At 40.5% G+C, this 18,018-nt stretch overlaps 1 protein-coding gene across 1 annotated transcript in view; it reads right to left on the bottom strand.

The window, feature by feature from the left end:
- LOC139766253 (uncharacterized) overlaps nucleotides 1-18,018 on the bottom strand; it is a 181,574-nt gene that overhangs the window by 105,478 nt on the left and 58,078 nt on the right. The window contains exons 11-12 of the mRNA XM_071694642.1: nucleotides 11,556-11,896; nucleotides 6,362-6,480 (exon numbers count right to left, since the gene is read on the bottom strand). Of these exons, the coding sequence (XP_071550743.1) occupies nucleotides 6,362-6,480; nucleotides 11,556-11,896 (460 nt within the window). The remainder of the gene's footprint in view (nucleotides 1-6,361; nucleotides 6,481-11,555; nucleotides 11,897-18,018) is intronic.

Genomic DNA, 18,018 nt, shown 5'->3' with positions numbered 1-18,018 from the left:
GTGGGAGGAAAGTTGTTAGAAGCAGTGAAAAGTTTTTATCGAGGATGTAAGGCATGTGTACGTGTAGGAAGAGAGGAAAGTGATTGGTTCTCAGTGAATGTAGGTTTGCGGCAGGGGTGTGTGATGTCTCCATGGTTGTTTAATTTGTTTATGGATGGGGTTGTTAGGGAGGTGAATGCAAGAGTTTTGGAAAGAGGGGCAAGTATGAAGTCTGTTGGGGATGAGAGAGCTTGGGAAGTGAGTCAGTTGTTGTTCGCTGATGATACAGCGCTGTTGGCTGATTCATGTGAGAAACTGCAGAAGCTGGTGACTGAGTTTGGTAAAGTGTGTGAAAGAAGAAAGTTAAGAGTAAATGTGAAAAAGAGCAAGGTTATTAGGTACAGTAGGGTTGAGGGTCAAGTCAACTGGGAGGTGAGTTTGAATGGAGAAAAACTGGAGGAAGTGAAGTGTTTTAGATATCTGGGAGTGGATCTGGCAGCGGATGGAACCATGGAAGCGGAAGTGGATCATAGGGTGGGGGAGGGGGCGAAAATTCTGGGAGCCTTGAAGAATGTGTGGAAGTCAAGAACATTATCTCGGAAAGCAAAAATGGGTATGTTTGAAGGAATAGTGGTTTCAACAATGTTGTATGGTTGCGAGGCGTGGGCTATGGATAGAGTTGTGCGCAGGAGGATGGATGTGCTGGAAATGAGATGTTTGAGGACAATGTGTGGTGTGAGGTGGTTTGATCGAGTAAGTAACGTAAGGGTAAGAGAGATGTGTGGAAATAAAAAGAGCGTGGTTGAGAGAGCAGAAGAGGGTGTTTTGAAATGGTTCGGGCACATGGAGAGAATGAGTGAGGAAAGATTGACCAAGAGAATATACGTGTCGGAGGTGGAGGGAACGAGGAGAAGAGGGAGACCAAATTGGAGGTGGAAAGATGGAGTGAAAAAGATTTTGTGTGATCGGGGCCTGAACATGCAGGAGGGTGAAAGGAGGGCAAGGAATAGAGTGAATTGGAGCGATGTGGTATACCGGGGTTGACGTGCTGTCAGTGGATTGAATCAAGGCATGTGAAGCGTCTGGGGTAAACCATGGAAAGTTGTGTAGGTATGTATATTTGCGTGTGTGGACGTATGTATATCCATGTGTATGGGGGTGGGTTGGGCCATTTCTTTCGTCTGTTTCCTTGCGCTACCTCGCAAACGCGGGAGACAAAAAAAAAAAAAAAAAAAAAAAAAAAAAAAAAAAAAAAATTGTATCAAGCAAAGAGAGCAGTCAGACCCCAATTAAACTGTAAGCTCCTTTCCAGAATAGGGTCCATATCCAGTGCAGACTGAGCAAGAGATATTACTTGTAAAAAAAAAAATATGCCAACTTCATTGTCAAGTCCTTAATATGAAGGATCAAAATTTGTTCCTATCCTTCAGCTTTGTCAATATACAAAGTTTCCACATTCAACTCATCATGAGAATCAATCATTTCCATGACATTAACTTCCTCAAAGCCTGAGAAGTCCTTCCCACCATCACTAGGCAAAGTGTTCCTTTACTCAAAGGAAGTACTATAAACTCTCCTCTTCATCCACTGATAAGTCTTTCTAGTCTTTAGCTAAGGGCAATGCTAACAACTTAAGTCTCTACTTTTCCTTCATTTTTCTGTTCTGACAATACTATTGCCATCTCTCACACAGACAAAGCAACTCTCTTTGGTTGCTGTTTCTCTCTCAACTATACCTCAGAAAACTAACATTCCTTCATCTCCTGATACTCCTCTTACTAATGCTATGCCCCTTACCATAGTCTCTATTCAAACTGTCAAAAACTGCTTCTCTCTCTTGACACAAGCAAGGATTATGGACCTGATGACATCCATCCCAGAGTACTGAAAGAGTGTGCCTCTGAACTTGCACGTGTCCCATTTCTATTAAAAAACGAGAACTTTTCCTTTTTTCTTTGAAACAAGTACTGGTACAACCCATCCCTAAGAAGTGTGACCATTCCAACCCCTCTAACTATCATCCTGTTGCTTTGACATCTAGTTTCCAAAGTCTTTGAATCCCTCCTTAAACATCTTGAATCTCAAGGTCTTCAGTCTGATCACCAGTATGGTTTCTGTACAGTAAGATAAACTAGTAATATCCTTTCCTATCTTATTAATGTCCTATCATCATTCCTGAAAGATTTTGGGAAATCTGTGAAACTGCCCTTGATATATCCAAAGTCTTAGACAGGGTGTGGAATCAGGGTCTCATCTCTTAGCTCCCATCTTCTGACTTCCTTCCCTCATGTCTAGTTTCTTCTCTGGCTGATCTATCACTGTGGTTGCTTATGAATCAGCCTTTCCCCCTTTCTCCATCAACAGTGGCATTCAAATTTCTGTCCTGTCTCCAACACCTTTTCTTTTCTTATCAGTGATTTCCTTTTTGCAATAAATAATCAAATGCACTCATAAGCTGTTGACTCAACACAGCATATCTTCACATTCTTCAATTCTGCTCCTCCTTCACTCGTTCGATCTGCATCTCATCTCAACACAACTTCTTCAATAAACCCAGACATGGGCAGTTTTGTAATTCCATCTCTTGACTTGGTGAACATACAAGGTATTACTGTAATATCCACACTATCTCTAAAACCCCACATTACAAAAATAGCGAAGTCTATCTCTAAGAAACTATGAGTCCTGCTTAGATGTTGGAGTTTCTTATCTTCTAAGAGTTGCACTGTTTATAGAAAAGATTGATCCATCCCTTGTATGGAGTACAGCTCTCACATCTGGTGGTGTTCTTGCTCTGCATTCTTACCTGACAACGCTAAGACCAAAGTGATCTGATCTATCAACTCTCTCAGGAGAAATGACTCTCCCTATGCTGAAATGTTGGTTCATTTTCCCTCTTCTCTCTGCATCCTTACCTGACAATGTTGGTTCACTTTCCCTTTTACTTTCCCTTTTACCTGACAATGATGAGCTGAAAGTGGCTTGACTTGTCAACTCTCCAAGGCTAACCGACTCTCCTAATGCTGCAATGTTGGTTCACTTTCCCACTTCCATAGGGATCACTTTGATTTTTGCTCCTGAGAGCTGGCTGCTTGCATGGCCCCATCATTAACTAGACCACTCAATACTCAGCAAGCTGCTGAGTCACATGATTACTGTGAAGCTGTTGGCAACTCAAGGGTGGGTCATTTTGAAAACTGTTTCTTTTCCTAGACCATGAAGCTTTGGAACTCTCTACCCTCTCATGTCTTTCCCCAGAACTATGACCTCCCTCCAAATTTCATAAATACTTTTCCTTGTCTCTTTTTTCCCTTTTATTTAACCTTTATATTTCAATTCAGGTCTGGCCTTAGATGTGGACTTCTGTCTGTGACTAGAGCCTTCAACTTTGCATGATTGTCAAAGAAAATTTGGGGAACCCCTTCAAGTCAGTCACACACTTCCTCCATATGGCTTTCTATGAACAATTTAAGTGGATGTCTTGATTTCATCCCAAAAAGCCTTGAAGCTGTCCACTACATCCTTCACATTGTACACTTTCCATCAATGATAAATGTCTGGTTTCCCATGGTAATGAGTCACTTGGTATTTGAAGGTAGGAACAGCATGCAGACATTGGGGTGAATATTTTCCTGGTGCTTCAAGCATCTGGAAGCACTGTCAAGACTGAGAAGCACCATGAATGCAAGTTTTGCCACCCTACAATCATGCTCATCCTCCAAAATGAAACATTTGGCAAACCAATCCTTGGAAAGTTACCCAGTTACCCAAACATTCTTCTTAGCTGTCCAGTGCATAAGTAAAATGTTCTTGCTTTGACCTTCAAATGCACATGGTAATCCAGATGTAGCTTTAACTTTCAATCTCTTCTGCATTGCCACAGATGATGAGTGTAAGCCTATCTTTGGTTCCCTTTAATCCAGGCCTAAACTTCTCTTCCTTGCAGATGGAAGTCCTTTTTGCCAATCTCTTTCATAAAAGGCCTGCTAAGTCAACATCAATCATCATCTTGGGACTACAACCATTTGCTTTGATAAAGGCTCCAAGTTTGATGGGAAACTTAGTCGCAGTTTCATTATTGGTTCTATTTTCTTTTTTAATGTTGGAGGTTCTAGTCAAGGACTAACGTCCACTCACATCAAGGCCAGGTCTTACTTGAAATACAGACAGGTTAATGAAAGGGAAAAAGAAGACACAAGAAAAGTATCTATGAATTTTGGAGGAAGTGAAAAACCTGTCTTTTACAGTGTGTCAGGTCATACATAATGGGAAAGACATGAGAGGACTGAGAGTTCCAAAACTTAGAGGTTCTGGGAAAGAAACAGTTATCAAAACTGCCCACCCTTGAGTTGCTAAAGGCCACACAGTAAACATGTGATGCACCAGCTTGCCGAGTATTGCACAGTCTAGCTAAAGGTGGGGCACACAAGCAACCAGATCTCGGGATAAAAACCTAAGTATTACCTTTAGAGGAGGGAAAGTGAATCAAAATTGTGGCATACGGCAAACAGGTCAAGTTTTGAAGTCTGCCTGGGGAGAGTTTACACAATGAAACACTTTCAACTCAGTCAAGTATGTGGAGCTAAAACCATCCAAAATGTGAGAGCAGTACTCCATACAAAGATGGATCAATCCTCTGTATAAGCAGAGCAACTGCTAAGAAGAAAAGAAATTTTGACATCTAAACAGGACTCTCAGTTTTTTAGAGGTAGACTTAGCTACTTCCCTAATGTGTAGTTTCTAAGACAGAGTGGATGTTACAGTAATACCAAGTATGTTTATTGAGTCAACAGGTGGAAATACAGAACCATCAAAGGAGAGAGGAAAGTTGAGAAATTTTCAATACAGTGATGGGCAGAAATAGGGTCACAGAGGAATCAAACTGAACATGATTTCATCTACCTCACTGGAATATCCTGTCCAATTCTGAGATTATTGAGGAAGATGTGTACTTACTAACACTCCAGTGACCATATGGTTATGAAGATTCTGATGTCAAAAGAAGTTTCAAATTAGTCCTCACTAGCTAAAACAGGCTCTTCAGGGCCTTTGTCCTCTTGAATAATGCACTCATAAATCTAAAACTCATCACCTATGATGACAGTGTTTCTAACATTCAACTTCTTTTGGTTCTCATCTTAACTCCCACTGTCCAAGCATCTTCTCCATCTTTTCCAATGCTGGATTCCTTACTCTGGCTATCATCTTGTGCTGAAAGAGCTGTTGAATTAAGAGCAAAACTTCTAATCTTCTATGCAGTCCCCTTAATTTTCTTGATGGCTGACTTACAACCAGTACAGGTCTTTTATCAGCTTCTGCACATTTTAGAATTTCCAATTTCAGCTCCATGTTTAGTGCAGTCCTTTTTCTATTTGTGGCAAGACTGGAACAATGGTATATGAACTATCAGGAGGCTTGAAAGCCACATCATACACATGGATGGTCACAGAAATTACATATAACATGAAATTTGCACAAGTAGCACAGATCCACATGGAACAACAGACACTGTGATATTAACTTGTGTTATCTGCTGTAGTATGCTTCCTATCAGAATTCACAATGGACTGTGCATAATGGCAGAGCAGCAACTAGTGGGAGCTGGGTTTCACATGTTTCATTCACATATTCCACCTTCACTGACTGCATAAAACCAAGATTTCCCCACAGATAATGAATGGCTTGTAGGAACAGGGTCACTATACATATACAAAATTGCATATGCTGAACTCGCATCTAAAAAAGAAAAAAAAAAAATCTAATACAATCTCACCTCAAAGTAACTGGCACTCAATTCTTTGTAAAAGCACTAGACCCTTCTCATCAAATCCACTTACCAATCCCTTAGCAGTAATGAGATGACACCCTCCTCAAACTTCAATAACCTACACTCAAAGATCTCTCCCCTAACAAACACGACAAAACATACACAAACTGAAATCACTCGACAAAAACTAAACAAATGGCCTCCCAACCCAGTCTTAAACACCAATCCACCAGGGATGCCCCCACATGAAATTACATTCCCCAGACATGTGTGGGTTAGCTTTTTTCATCTGTTGTCTAGATACTATCCCCCTCTCTATCATTAAAAACACTATTTCAATTTATCACAAAACCTGTCATGCCCAAGATGCAATTCTCACAATAAAGACACTGAACACTTATTCCCTAATCATCCTGTACTTACCTTACAAACACACACACACACACACACATACATGCAAGTTATGTCTTGCAATCCTGCCTGGTGAACATGGCTGACTTTCTGAGCACTGTGGGAGCCTCACTGAAGGAAATCCTGGGGCAGGAAAGTACAGTAAGGTATAAAAGTATTTACAAATAATACAAAATTCAGCACGTGTACTGTGTTAAGCGTTACCTCGTCATTAGAATCCTCTCCATTTTCTTGCTTCTTCTTTTCTTCTTCTTTCTTCCTTTTTTTCTCCTCATATTTCTTCCTCTCCTTTTCTTCTTCCAGTTTATCATCCTTTGGTACCTCTGGGACAAGAAAAAACAAATATACACAAAATATCAAATATGTATCATACAATCAATAAATAACCATCTACATAAGCAAAACATCACCAACAACAATCAATACTCTTCGAAGATAATCTGGAATAATCATCAAACTAAATCTTAAGGTAAATGGTTTAAGAAATGATTTCCATAGCAGAATTAATAAAATTATTCTATAACCAAAAAGTGTATCTAATTATGATAGTAAGAAATAAAAGTAAAATATGATAAGGCTCATCTGGTGGGCCAAGTAACTGATGAAAAGACGACGATATAGATAGAGCAAGGTGCTACAACTCTTAAATAGTAGCATATCAAGTGACATGCTTATAGGGAACGGCAACTCAAGGCAAATGATGTGTTACCTTTTGCCCATCTGTTTTAATATCTATCTGACTAATCATATCATTAGAGAGGCCTGTTGAAGTCTTTCATTTCCAAGAATGAGAAAAATTCCACTCTTCAAAGTGTCCCTAAAACACCATAAGTGCACAGCCTTCAACCGACAGTTCATGCAAACACAGAGACCCTACAGAAGAAACTGGTTGTTTGATGACTTAAATGGTGAAAGGAAAATTCTTATCACAAGTAACAGCCAGTATAGAAAGTGAAAAAGAATATGAAAAATGTGAAAAAACAGGTGACTTGGATAGCAAGCTTAGTAGGATTGCATATAAAAGAAAGGAGCCAGCAAGAGAAAACTTGTTCGCTAACTCAATCTTGTTGAAAACTTACAAAATAATTACACCTGACTGTTTAAATGTAAACCTGGTGTGAGGGAGGACTTCAGTTACACATGACTCTCAACCGATGCGAGCCACTTTTTCTCAAACTGATTTGTGCAGGAGTAAGTCCAAACATGTGTATGTTATTCATAACCAAAGCTGTGCCTGTAAATGGTATAAGTGTACCATGTCAGAAGTTCAGGTCCCACCATCACGTATTCTCACTTTTTATCAGAATGTCAGATTGGTCATCCACATCCTCCTCTGCCCACACTGACCAGCAGACTATATCATCATAAAGGTATTCACAAAGCTCTGTGTAACTTTTATCATTTTTCAATGCTAATCTATCATCTCATAAAGGAATATACTTACTTCCTGCCCCAAGGGTCACTTCTATCTTTATGAGGCTCCTACAGTGCTCAAGAAACTAGGCAAAGCCATTATCTGGGACCACAGGTCATAATGTGTAGTCATGTATGCATCTGTGTGCAGAAAGCACAGTGTCTTCATTGTGGTAGATGCACTGTGGGCATGAAGGGTCTTGGCCTTTGTTATAATGGTGTTTGTATGGATGGGCAATGTCCAGAGCAGAGATGGAAGCATGACTAATGTTTGTCTGGAAAGTGTTGCTCCTGATAGGTGTATGTCTCATGTAGTTAAGACTAAGCTGGGAAGGCTGTTGTTTAATGCCTGATGGGTTATTTCAATGTGTATGTACACTGTCAGTGTCATATTTCTTAAGCCTAGGTGGGGCGTTCTGTGGGTAGATGTTACTGAAGTGCATGCATGGGTGAGCTCTATATTTCTGTTTGGGGTTTGGATGGGAGAAGTTTGTTGATGTTGCACAGAAATGAGTGATGAGCATGCTGATATGGAAATGTATAGGTAGGATCTTTGTTTCATTGTCTAGGTGCTGACTGTTCATTTGTGGTTTTCAAAATAAATATTTTCTTGTCATACTTGATTGCCATTTCCTGTGTTAGTGATGTAATGCCAGGAACAGACGAAGAAAGGCCACATCCATTTTCTAGCTGTCATGTGTAATGCACAGAAACCACCGATCCCCGTCCACAACCAGGCCCCAGAGAACTTTCCATGGTTTACCCCAGATGCTTCAAATACCCTGCTTCAGTCCAATGACAGCAGGTCAACTCTAATACACTACATTATCCCAAGTCACTCAATCCCATTCACATCTTTCACCCTCTTGCATGTTCAGGCCCCAATTACTCAATACAATTTTCACTCCATTCTTCCATATCCAATATGAACTCCCCATTCTCCTTGTTCCTCCACTGCTGACACATATATCCTCTTTGTCAACCTTCCTTCACTCATTCTCTCCATAGCATTTCAGCACACCCTCTTCTCCTCTCTCAACCACATTCTTTTTATCACCAGGCAACTCTCTTACCCTTTCATTATTTATTCGATCATACCACCTTGGGAAGTGAGTCAGTTGTTGTTCGCTGATGATACAGCGCTGGTGGCTGATTCATGTGAGAAACTGCAGAAGCTGGTGACTGAGTTTGGTAAAGTGTGTGAAAGAAGAAAGTTAAGAGTAAATGTGAATAAGAGCAAGGTTATTAGGTACAGTAGGGTTGAGGGTCAAGTCAATTGGGAGGTGAGTTTGAATGGAGAAAAACTGGAGGAAGTGAAGTGTTTTAGATATCTGGGAGTGGATCTGGCAGCGGATGGAACCATGGAAGCGGAAGTGGATCATAGGGTGGGGGAGGGGGCGAAAATTCTGGGAGCCTTGAAGAATGTGTGGAAGTCGAGAACATTATCTCGGAAAGCAAAAATGGGTATGTTTGAAGGAATAGTGGTTCCAACAATGTTGTATGGTTGCGAGGCGTGGGCTATGGATAGAGTTGTGCGCAGGAGGATGGATGTGCTGGAAATGAGATGTTTGAGGACAATGTGTGGTGTGAGGTGGTTTGATCGAGTAAGTAACGTAAGGGTAAGAGAGATGTGTGGAAATAAAAAGAGCGTGGTTGAGAGAGCAGAAGAGGGTGTTTTGAAATGGTTTGGGCACATGGAGAGAATGAGTGAGGAAAGATTGACCAAGAGGATATATGTGTCGGAGGTGGAGGGAACGAGGAGAAGAGGGAGACCAAATTGGAGGTGGAAAGATGGAGAGAAAAAGATTTTGTGTGATCGGGGCCTGAACATGCAGGAGGGTGAAAGGAGGGCAAGGAATAGAGTGAATTGGAGCGATGTGGTATACCGGGGTTGACGTGCTGTCAGTGGATTGAATCAGGGCATGTGAAGCGTCTGGGGTAAACCATGGAAAGCTGTGTAGGTATGTATATTTGCGTGTGTGGACGTATGTATATACATGTGTATGGGGGTGGGTTGGGCCATTTCTTTCGTCTGTTTCCTTGCGCTACCTCGCAAACGCGGGAGACAGCGACAAAGCAAAAAAAAAAAAACACCTTACACTATATACTGTCCTCAAGCATTTAATTTCCAACACTTCCAATATCCTCAGCATGACCTTATCTACAGCCCATGCCTCACATTCATAAAATATTTTTGGGACTACTATTCCTTCAAACATACCCAAATTTGCCCTCCTAGATAACGTTCTCTCTTTTCACACATTCTCCAGCGCTACCAGACCCTTCCCCCCATTATGACTTGCTTCCACTTCCATGGTTCCATTCACTGCTAAGTCCACTCTAAGATACCTAAAACAGTCCACTTCCTCCAAGTTTTCTCCATTCAAACTCACACCCTAACTAACCTGTCCCTCAACCCTGATGAACCTAATAATCTTTCTTTTATTAACATTCACTCTCAACTTTCTCCTTTCACATACACTGCCAAACTTAGCCACCAACTTATGTAGTTTCTCACTTGAATCAGCAACCAATGCTGTATCATCAACAGACAACAACCAACTTGCCCCGCTAGCCAAAACTCTCACATAAACAAGTACATATGTGTGAGTAGAGGAGATGGTCTGTGAACATTACTGGATTGCAAGTGTGAGTAGAGGAGATGGTCTGTGAACATTACTGGATTGCATATCAACTGACAGGCATGTAAAAGATAGACTTTTGTATGAAAATTTGCTGAGGAGCAGCTGGTGGGATCTGATTGCTATCTTGTGGAAGTGAGGATGAATATTTGTAGAGGTTTCCAGAAAAGAGGAAATAATGTCAATGAGAACAGAGTGGTTAGAATAAGGGAGCATGGAAAAGAGACTTGTGAGAAGAAATACCAGAGAGACTGATTGTAGAGTGGCAAAAAGTTGAGAGCAAATGAAGCATGGGAAGTCAGTTTGAAATAGGGAGGCTGTACTAGCATGTGTAGTACATATATATATAAATATCTTTCTTTTTTCTTTTAAACTATTCGCCATTTCCCGCGTTAGCGAGGTAGTGTTAAGAACAAAGGACTGGGCCTTTGTGGAATATCCTCACCTGGCCCCCCTCTGTTCCTTCTTAAAAAAGAGAGAGAGAGAGAGAGAGAGAGAGAGAGAGAGAGGAGGATTTCCAGCCTCCCGCTCCCTCCCCTTTTAGTCACCTTCTACGACACGCAGGGAATACGTGGGAATTATTCTTAATCCCCTATCCCCAGGGATAATATATATCTTTCTTTCTTTCATACTATTCGCCATTTTCCGCGTCAGCGAGGTAGCGTTAAGAACAGAGGACTGGGCCTCTGAGGAAACATCCTCATCCAGCCCCCTTCTCTGTTCCTTCCTTTTTTTTTTTTTTTTTTTTCTCAAAGGAAGGATAATATATATATATATATATATATATATATATATATATGTGAAGCGTCTGGGGTAAACCATGGAAAGCTGTGTAGGTATGTATATTTGCGTGTGTGGACGTATGTATATACATGTGTATGGGGGGGGGGTTGGGCCATTTCTTTCGTCTGTTTCCTTGCGCTACCTCGCAAACGCGGGAGACAGCGACAAAGTATAATAAAATAAATAAAAAAATATATATATATTATCACAGGGGATAGAGGAGAAAGAATACTTCCCACGTATGCCCTGCATTCACAGAAGGCGACTAAAAAAGGAGGGAGCTGGGGGCTGGAAATCCTTTCTTTCTGTTTTTAATTTTCCAAAAGCAGGAACAGAAAAGGGGACCAAGTGAGGATATTACCTCTAAGGCTCAGTCCTCTGTTCTTAATGCTACCTCACTAACATGGGAAATGGCAAATAGTATGAAAAAAAAAATGTGTATATACATATATTCATTTATTCATTATACTTAATCATTGTTTCCCATGTCAGCATACTTCATCTCAAGAGTATCTCAAATATGAGTAGATTTCTAAAATCATAACAAAAACAATACAAACCTTCCTCATCAGTGTCCTCTTCTTCGTCACTGCTTAACAAAATCTGCTTTTTCATCTTCTCATTTAGGGTTATACCCCCATCCTTTTTCTTCTTTTTCTTCTTATCTTCTTCCTCCTCCTCTTCATCATCATCCTCATCCTCTTTGTCAATACTTATATCTAATAAACCCTCTTTTTTCTTCTTTACGACTCTAAGCCCTTCTTTCTTCTCCTTTTTACTGGATTCATTTCCTTCCCCTCTTCTATCCTTATCAGCCTCCTCAACTTCATCCTCTTCTTCAGGTTCTACGTATTTTTTCTTACTTTTGGGGGCAGGTTTTGAAAATCTGTTCACATTGAAACTATGGGAAAATGTGAGTTACAAAAAGTCCATCATATCCAAATGAAAACTAACAGATATAAATCAAGTTAATACCACATGTAAGAATAAAAGCATAAAATACCTAAGATAATCAATATGACTTATGATCAAATTGTCTATAAAAATCATTATGCAAAGCCTGACATTAAATACCATGGAAGGTGTGTGACAAAAACAGTTGTGGTGGATGCAGAAGCAGTTGCAATGATGGTGACCATAGCCATAGTGGTGATGGTAATGTCAGTAAAAGCTGACAAAGAGATGATAGCAGTGGTAAAGGGATGCTCTTGAGTGGTGTCTTGAAGAATCTATTGAGTGGTAGTAATGTTAGTGTGGGTGATATAACAGAAACAATGTGGGGAAATTGAGAAGAGGTAGGTGGTACTAATGTAAAGGTATGGCTATGGGTGTTGGGTTTATGTAGGAAAGTGCTAAGAGTGGAAGAAATTATGTATGTGACGTCTGTGGCTTCAGAGTGGTGTTAGTCTCCACGAGGGGTAAAACAGATCTAAGGATAACACTATTGTCTCTGGTATTCTGAAAACAAATCAATTTGAGCAATGTGATTTCCATGAATAGTTTTAGTGTGTAATAACCTATTTCAACTGTAAGAGGAGGGAGTTTTCACACTTATGGGGCCTCCCATCTCTTTAAATTCTCTACTATCATTCTGTACCATCATACAACTTCTTAAAATTATGTATGCTGTCTGCATTAACCATGCACTCAGTTATTCCATTCCATTTATCCACCACTCTTTTACTAGAAAAGGTACTCTCTACATCATTTTTAACATGTCTAATGCTTATTTTCATGTCATGTCCTCTGGTTTCTGTCACAATCTCTCAAAGAATGGTTCACATTCCATATCACTGCTCTATCATAAAAACTTAAAGGATGAGATCTGATCATCCATCACTCCTCTCTTTCAATAAGGTCAAAGTGAAAGCTTTTAGCCTTTCTTTAGGTTAGCTCTCTTAATTCTGGTACCACCTTTGTTGTGGTGGCAGAAATATGAGAGCTTTACTTTCAGTTTGTGTGCTATTGGTTCTGGAATTGACATGGAACCTCTAGTATGGTGCATTAATTTTTGTAGATAGTTAAGCAGTTATTATAAGTTGAACTTTTACCATGTTGTGGCTATAATTCATGCATGTGTATTGTTGTCAGTAGGTAGTAGTTGGTAGGCAGTCACTCACCAAGAAACTACATCACCAGTATCACCCACCTGGGTACTGGGAAGGTTAGTGATGGCTGTGTAGTAAGACAGCACTTCAATGTTAAGTCAAGATGCAATCCTCTGACCCAAGAAGCTGTCTTTTCTCTCTGCTTCACCCACATGTGGACTGATAGCATTCTGTCCACAAACATAAAATCTATCCCTCTAACACATAACACTTAATGACACTTAACTCACACAACTAATTCTTAATAACCCTAAATTTTGCTGTGTTGAGCACTAAGCACCAGCCCTGCCTTTTGGCAAAATAGTAGGAACAATACATAGTAGCAGTAAGTAGAAACAGTAGACAGGAGCATTAAGTAGTGGGTAGGAGCATTAGGTGGGAGCATTAGGTAAAACTAGTTGGTTGGAACATTAAGCAGGAACATTACGTATACACATTAGGAAGAAGTTAGAAGCAACATAAGGAAGAAGCCTCTGAAAACACTGCATGCGAGTTGCCATCTGCCAATGGATTGTTAAGGGTGAGGCACTAAAGACTAAGAACCAACTTAGGAATTCACAAGTTATGGAGACCTTTGCTGTGGCTATCCACTTGAGTGAGTTCCTGGAGGGGAATGGGCATGAAGGATATAAACAAAACAGATAATATATATTCATGTTTACAAGTTATGAGGGAGTCTTCATGAGTACTCAGGTGCTATAATGGTCAGTGAACTGTTACTGAAGGTGAAGATATTTTACTGCAAAATGGCCACTAGTTTTGCTGGGTGTTGGTCATTCATTCTGCCCTCCCATATAATGACCTCTCATTTCACAATTTGTTCAATGCTCCCAGACCCTTCAACACCCTCACCATCCTATGACTTACTTCTGCTTCAATGATTCCATTTGCCACCATCTCCACTCCCAGGTATCTGAAACACTTCACTTCCACAAATTTCTCCATTCAAACAAAAATCGCTGTCTAACCTGTCTAAACTCCCAACTTCCTCCTTTCACACACTCTTCCAAGTTCAGTCACCAACTTCTGCAGTTTTTCACTTGAATCTTCCATCAGTGCTGCGTCATCAGCAAACAACAACTGAATCATTTCACAGGCCCCCCTCATCCCCTACAGACTGCATACATACCCCTCTCTCCAAGTTTCTTGCATTTACAGTTCAAATAAAACTGAAAAACAAAAATCAAAAAGTATCCTTCAAACATAAAAGGAAAAAGATCTAACAAACATACCTATCACATTTTGTTTACATTCTTCACGCCAGTTGTGTACAGCCAAACATAATTCACATCAGTTCAGTCACTCTCTTTTAGTTATCTCCAATTTGTATTTAGAGAACATTTTAAACCCATCATGTCTGGAAAATGGCCACAAGTGTGAGTTTAAGGAAAGCATCCAAGATATCCTGGAAAGTGAGTAATAGAGACTTCAAGATGCAAGTGATGCAAGGGTCGAGGCAGGTAAGCATCATGCACACGTAGGTCAGTCACTTGGATTAGCTTTTTCTACCATTAGAGTGACCATTAAAAAGAAGAAAAGAAGTCCACTACCTCCTAACTGGCAAAAAGTTTTCCCCACATAAAGAATAAGCCACTGGAGAAAATGAAGAGCAGCAAAGGAAAGTGTATGTGTGCTGTTGGAGCACAGCAACAGTGATCAACAACAGTGCAAACAGTGACAAACTTGGGAATATTCATCAAATATAGTTTCATAAAGTATCTACATCTACAATATTTTGGTCTTTCTACATATGAAAATAACATAAACAAAGCCATGACTGTTACCAAAGGAACACATCTCCAGTCACCATGTTATAATAACCCATTTTATCAGATTTTTCGCTTAACAAACATCACTCAAGAATCAAGAACACGCTTTATCCACTACAAGAGGTCCCTATGAATAAGATCCTTGCTATGCCTTATTATCAATTAACTGTGCAGCAGTGTTGAGGGTAATATAATATACATTTAAGTGTAGTACATTATGAATATACATACCCAACTGCCACCCCCTGCTTCAGTGAGGTAGCACCAAGAAAACTGACAAAAAAGGCCACATTCATTCACACTTAGGCTCTAGCTGTCATGTGTAATGCACCAAAACCACACCAACCTAACCACATCCCGACCCCACACACCTTTCCATGGTTTCCCACAGACGGTTTACATGCCCTGGTTCACTCCACTGACAGCACATCGACCCTGGTATACCACATTGCTCCAATTCACTCTATTCCTTGCAAGCCTTTCACCCTCCTGAATGTTCAGGCCTCGGCAGCTAAAAATCTTTTTCACTCCATCCTTCTGCCTCTAATTTTGTCTCCAGCTTTTCCTTGTTCCCTTCACCTCTGACACATATATCCTCTTTGTCATTCTTTCCTCACTCATTCTCTCCATAAGTTTAAACCATTTCAACACACCCTCCTCTGCTCTGTCAACCACACTCTTTTCATTTTCACATATCTCTTACCCTTTCATTATTTCCTTGATGAAACCACCTCATACCACACACTGACCTCAAACATTTCATTTCCAACATATCCACCCTCCTCTGTAAAACCCTAGCTATAGCCCATGCCTCTCAACCATATAAAATTGTTGGAACTACTATTCCTTCAAACATACCCATCTTCGATCTCCGAGATAACGTTCTCTCCTACCACAAATTCTTCACTGTTCCCTGAACCTTTGCCCCCTCCCCTACCCTGAGACACACTTCCACTTCCACGGTTCCATCCGCTGCCAAGTCCACTCCCAGATATCTAAAACACTTCACTTCCTCTAATTCTTCTCCATTCAAACTTACATCCCAATTAACTTGTCCCTCAACCCTACTGAACCTAATAACCTTGCTCTTATTCTTATCCAAAACTCTTGCATTCAACTTCCTAACCACCCCATCCATAAACAAATTCAACAACCATGAGGGCATCACACATCCCTGTCGCAAACCGACATTCACTGGGAACCAATCACTCTCCTCTCTTCCAACTCGAACACATGCCTCACATCCTTTGTAAAAACTTTTCACTATTTCTAACAATATACCTCTCATGCCATATACTCTTAAAACTTTCCACAAAGCATCTCTATTAACCCTATCATATACCTTCTCCAGATACATAAATGCTACATACAAATCCATCTGTTAATCTAAGTATTTTTCACATACATTCTTCAAAGCAAACACCTGTTCCACACATCTTTTACCACTTCTGAAACCACACTACTCTTCCCCAATCTGATGCTCTGTACATTCCTTCACCCTCTCGATCAAAACCCTCCCACACCATTTCCCAGGAGTACTCAACAAACTTATCCCTCTGTAGTTTGAACACTCAACTGTATCCCCTTTACCTTTATACAAAGGCACTATGCATGCATTCTACCAATCCTCAGGCACTTCACCATGATCCACATACATTGAATATCCTCATCAGCAAATTAATAACATAGTCACCCCCATTTTTAATAGATTCAACAGCAATACCATCCAAACCAGCCACCTTTCCATATTTCTTCTGCAAATCTTTCACTACCTCTTCTCTTTTCCCAAACCATTCTCCCTGACCCTCTCACTTCACACACCACCCAGAATAAAACACCCTATATCAGCCACTCTATCATCAAACACATTTAACAATCCTTCAAAATACTCAATCCATCTCCTTCTCATTTCCTCACTACCTGTTATTACCTTCCCACTTGTCTCCTTCACCATTTGTTCGCTTGTCTTAAACAGGTTCCTTACCTCCTTCCAAAACATCCTGTAATTCTCCCTAAAATTTAATGATACTCTCTCACCCCAACTCTCATGTGCCCTCTTTTTCACCTCTTTTATACATCTCCCAGTCATTTGCACTACTTCCCGGCAAGTATCATTCAAGTGCCTCTCTTTTCTCTTTCACTAACAACCTTACTTCCTCATCCCACCACTCACTAACCTTTCTAATCTGCCCACCTATCACCTTTCTTCCAAACAAGCCATCACTGCTTCCCTAAATACATCCCATTCCTCAGCCACTCCCCTCACGTCATTTGCTCACACCTTTTGCCATTTTACACTCATCTTCACCTTCGCCTCCACAAGAAAGTGATCAGACATCCCTCAAGCTGCCCCTCTCAGCACATTAGCATCCAAAAGTCTCTCTTTTACACGCCAATCAATCAACACGTAATCCAATAATGCCCTTTCACCATCTCTCCTACTCACATATGTATACTTTTTAAACCAGGTATTCCCAATCACCAGTCCTTTTACAGCAAACAAATCCATAAGGTCTTCACCATTTCCATTTACATCATTGAACACCCAATGTACACCAATGACACCCTTAACTACCACATTACTCACCTTCACATTTATATCACCCATCACTACGATCCAGTCTTGTGCATCAAAGCTGCTAACACACTCCCTCAGCTGCTCCCAAAGCACTTGCCTCTCATGATCTTTCTTCTTATGACGAGGTACATAAGCACCAATAATCACCCACCTCTCTCCATCTACTTTCAGTTTTACCCACATCAATCTAGAGTACACTTTCCTCCACTCTATCTCATACTCCCACAACTCATGCTTCAGGAGTAGTGCTACTCCTTCATTAGCTCTTGCCCTTTCACCAACCCCTGACTTTACTCTCAAGACTTTCCCAAACCACTCTTCCCCTTTACCCATGAGCTTCGTTTCACTCAGAGACAGAACATCCAGATTTCTTTCCTCAAACATACTACCTATCTCTCCTTCTAATCTTGGTTACATCCACACACATTCAGACACCCTAATCTGAGCCTTCGAGGAGGATGAGCACTCCCCACTTGACTCCTTCTTCTTTCCTTTTAGAAATCTAAATACAAGGAGGGGGGTTTTCCAGTCCAACCACTCCTGCCCACTTTAGCCTCCTTCTACAACA

This window comes from Panulirus ornatus, chromosome 57 (genome assembly GCF_036320965.1).
Source record: "Panulirus ornatus isolate Po-2019 chromosome 57, ASM3632096v1, whole genome shotgun sequence".
NCBI classification, from domain to species: Eukaryota; Metazoa; Arthropoda; class Malacostraca; order Decapoda; family Palinuridae; genus Panulirus; species Panulirus ornatus.
The sequence above is the reverse complement of the archived record's forward strand: the minus strand, read 5'-3'. Positions and strand labels throughout refer to the sequence as shown.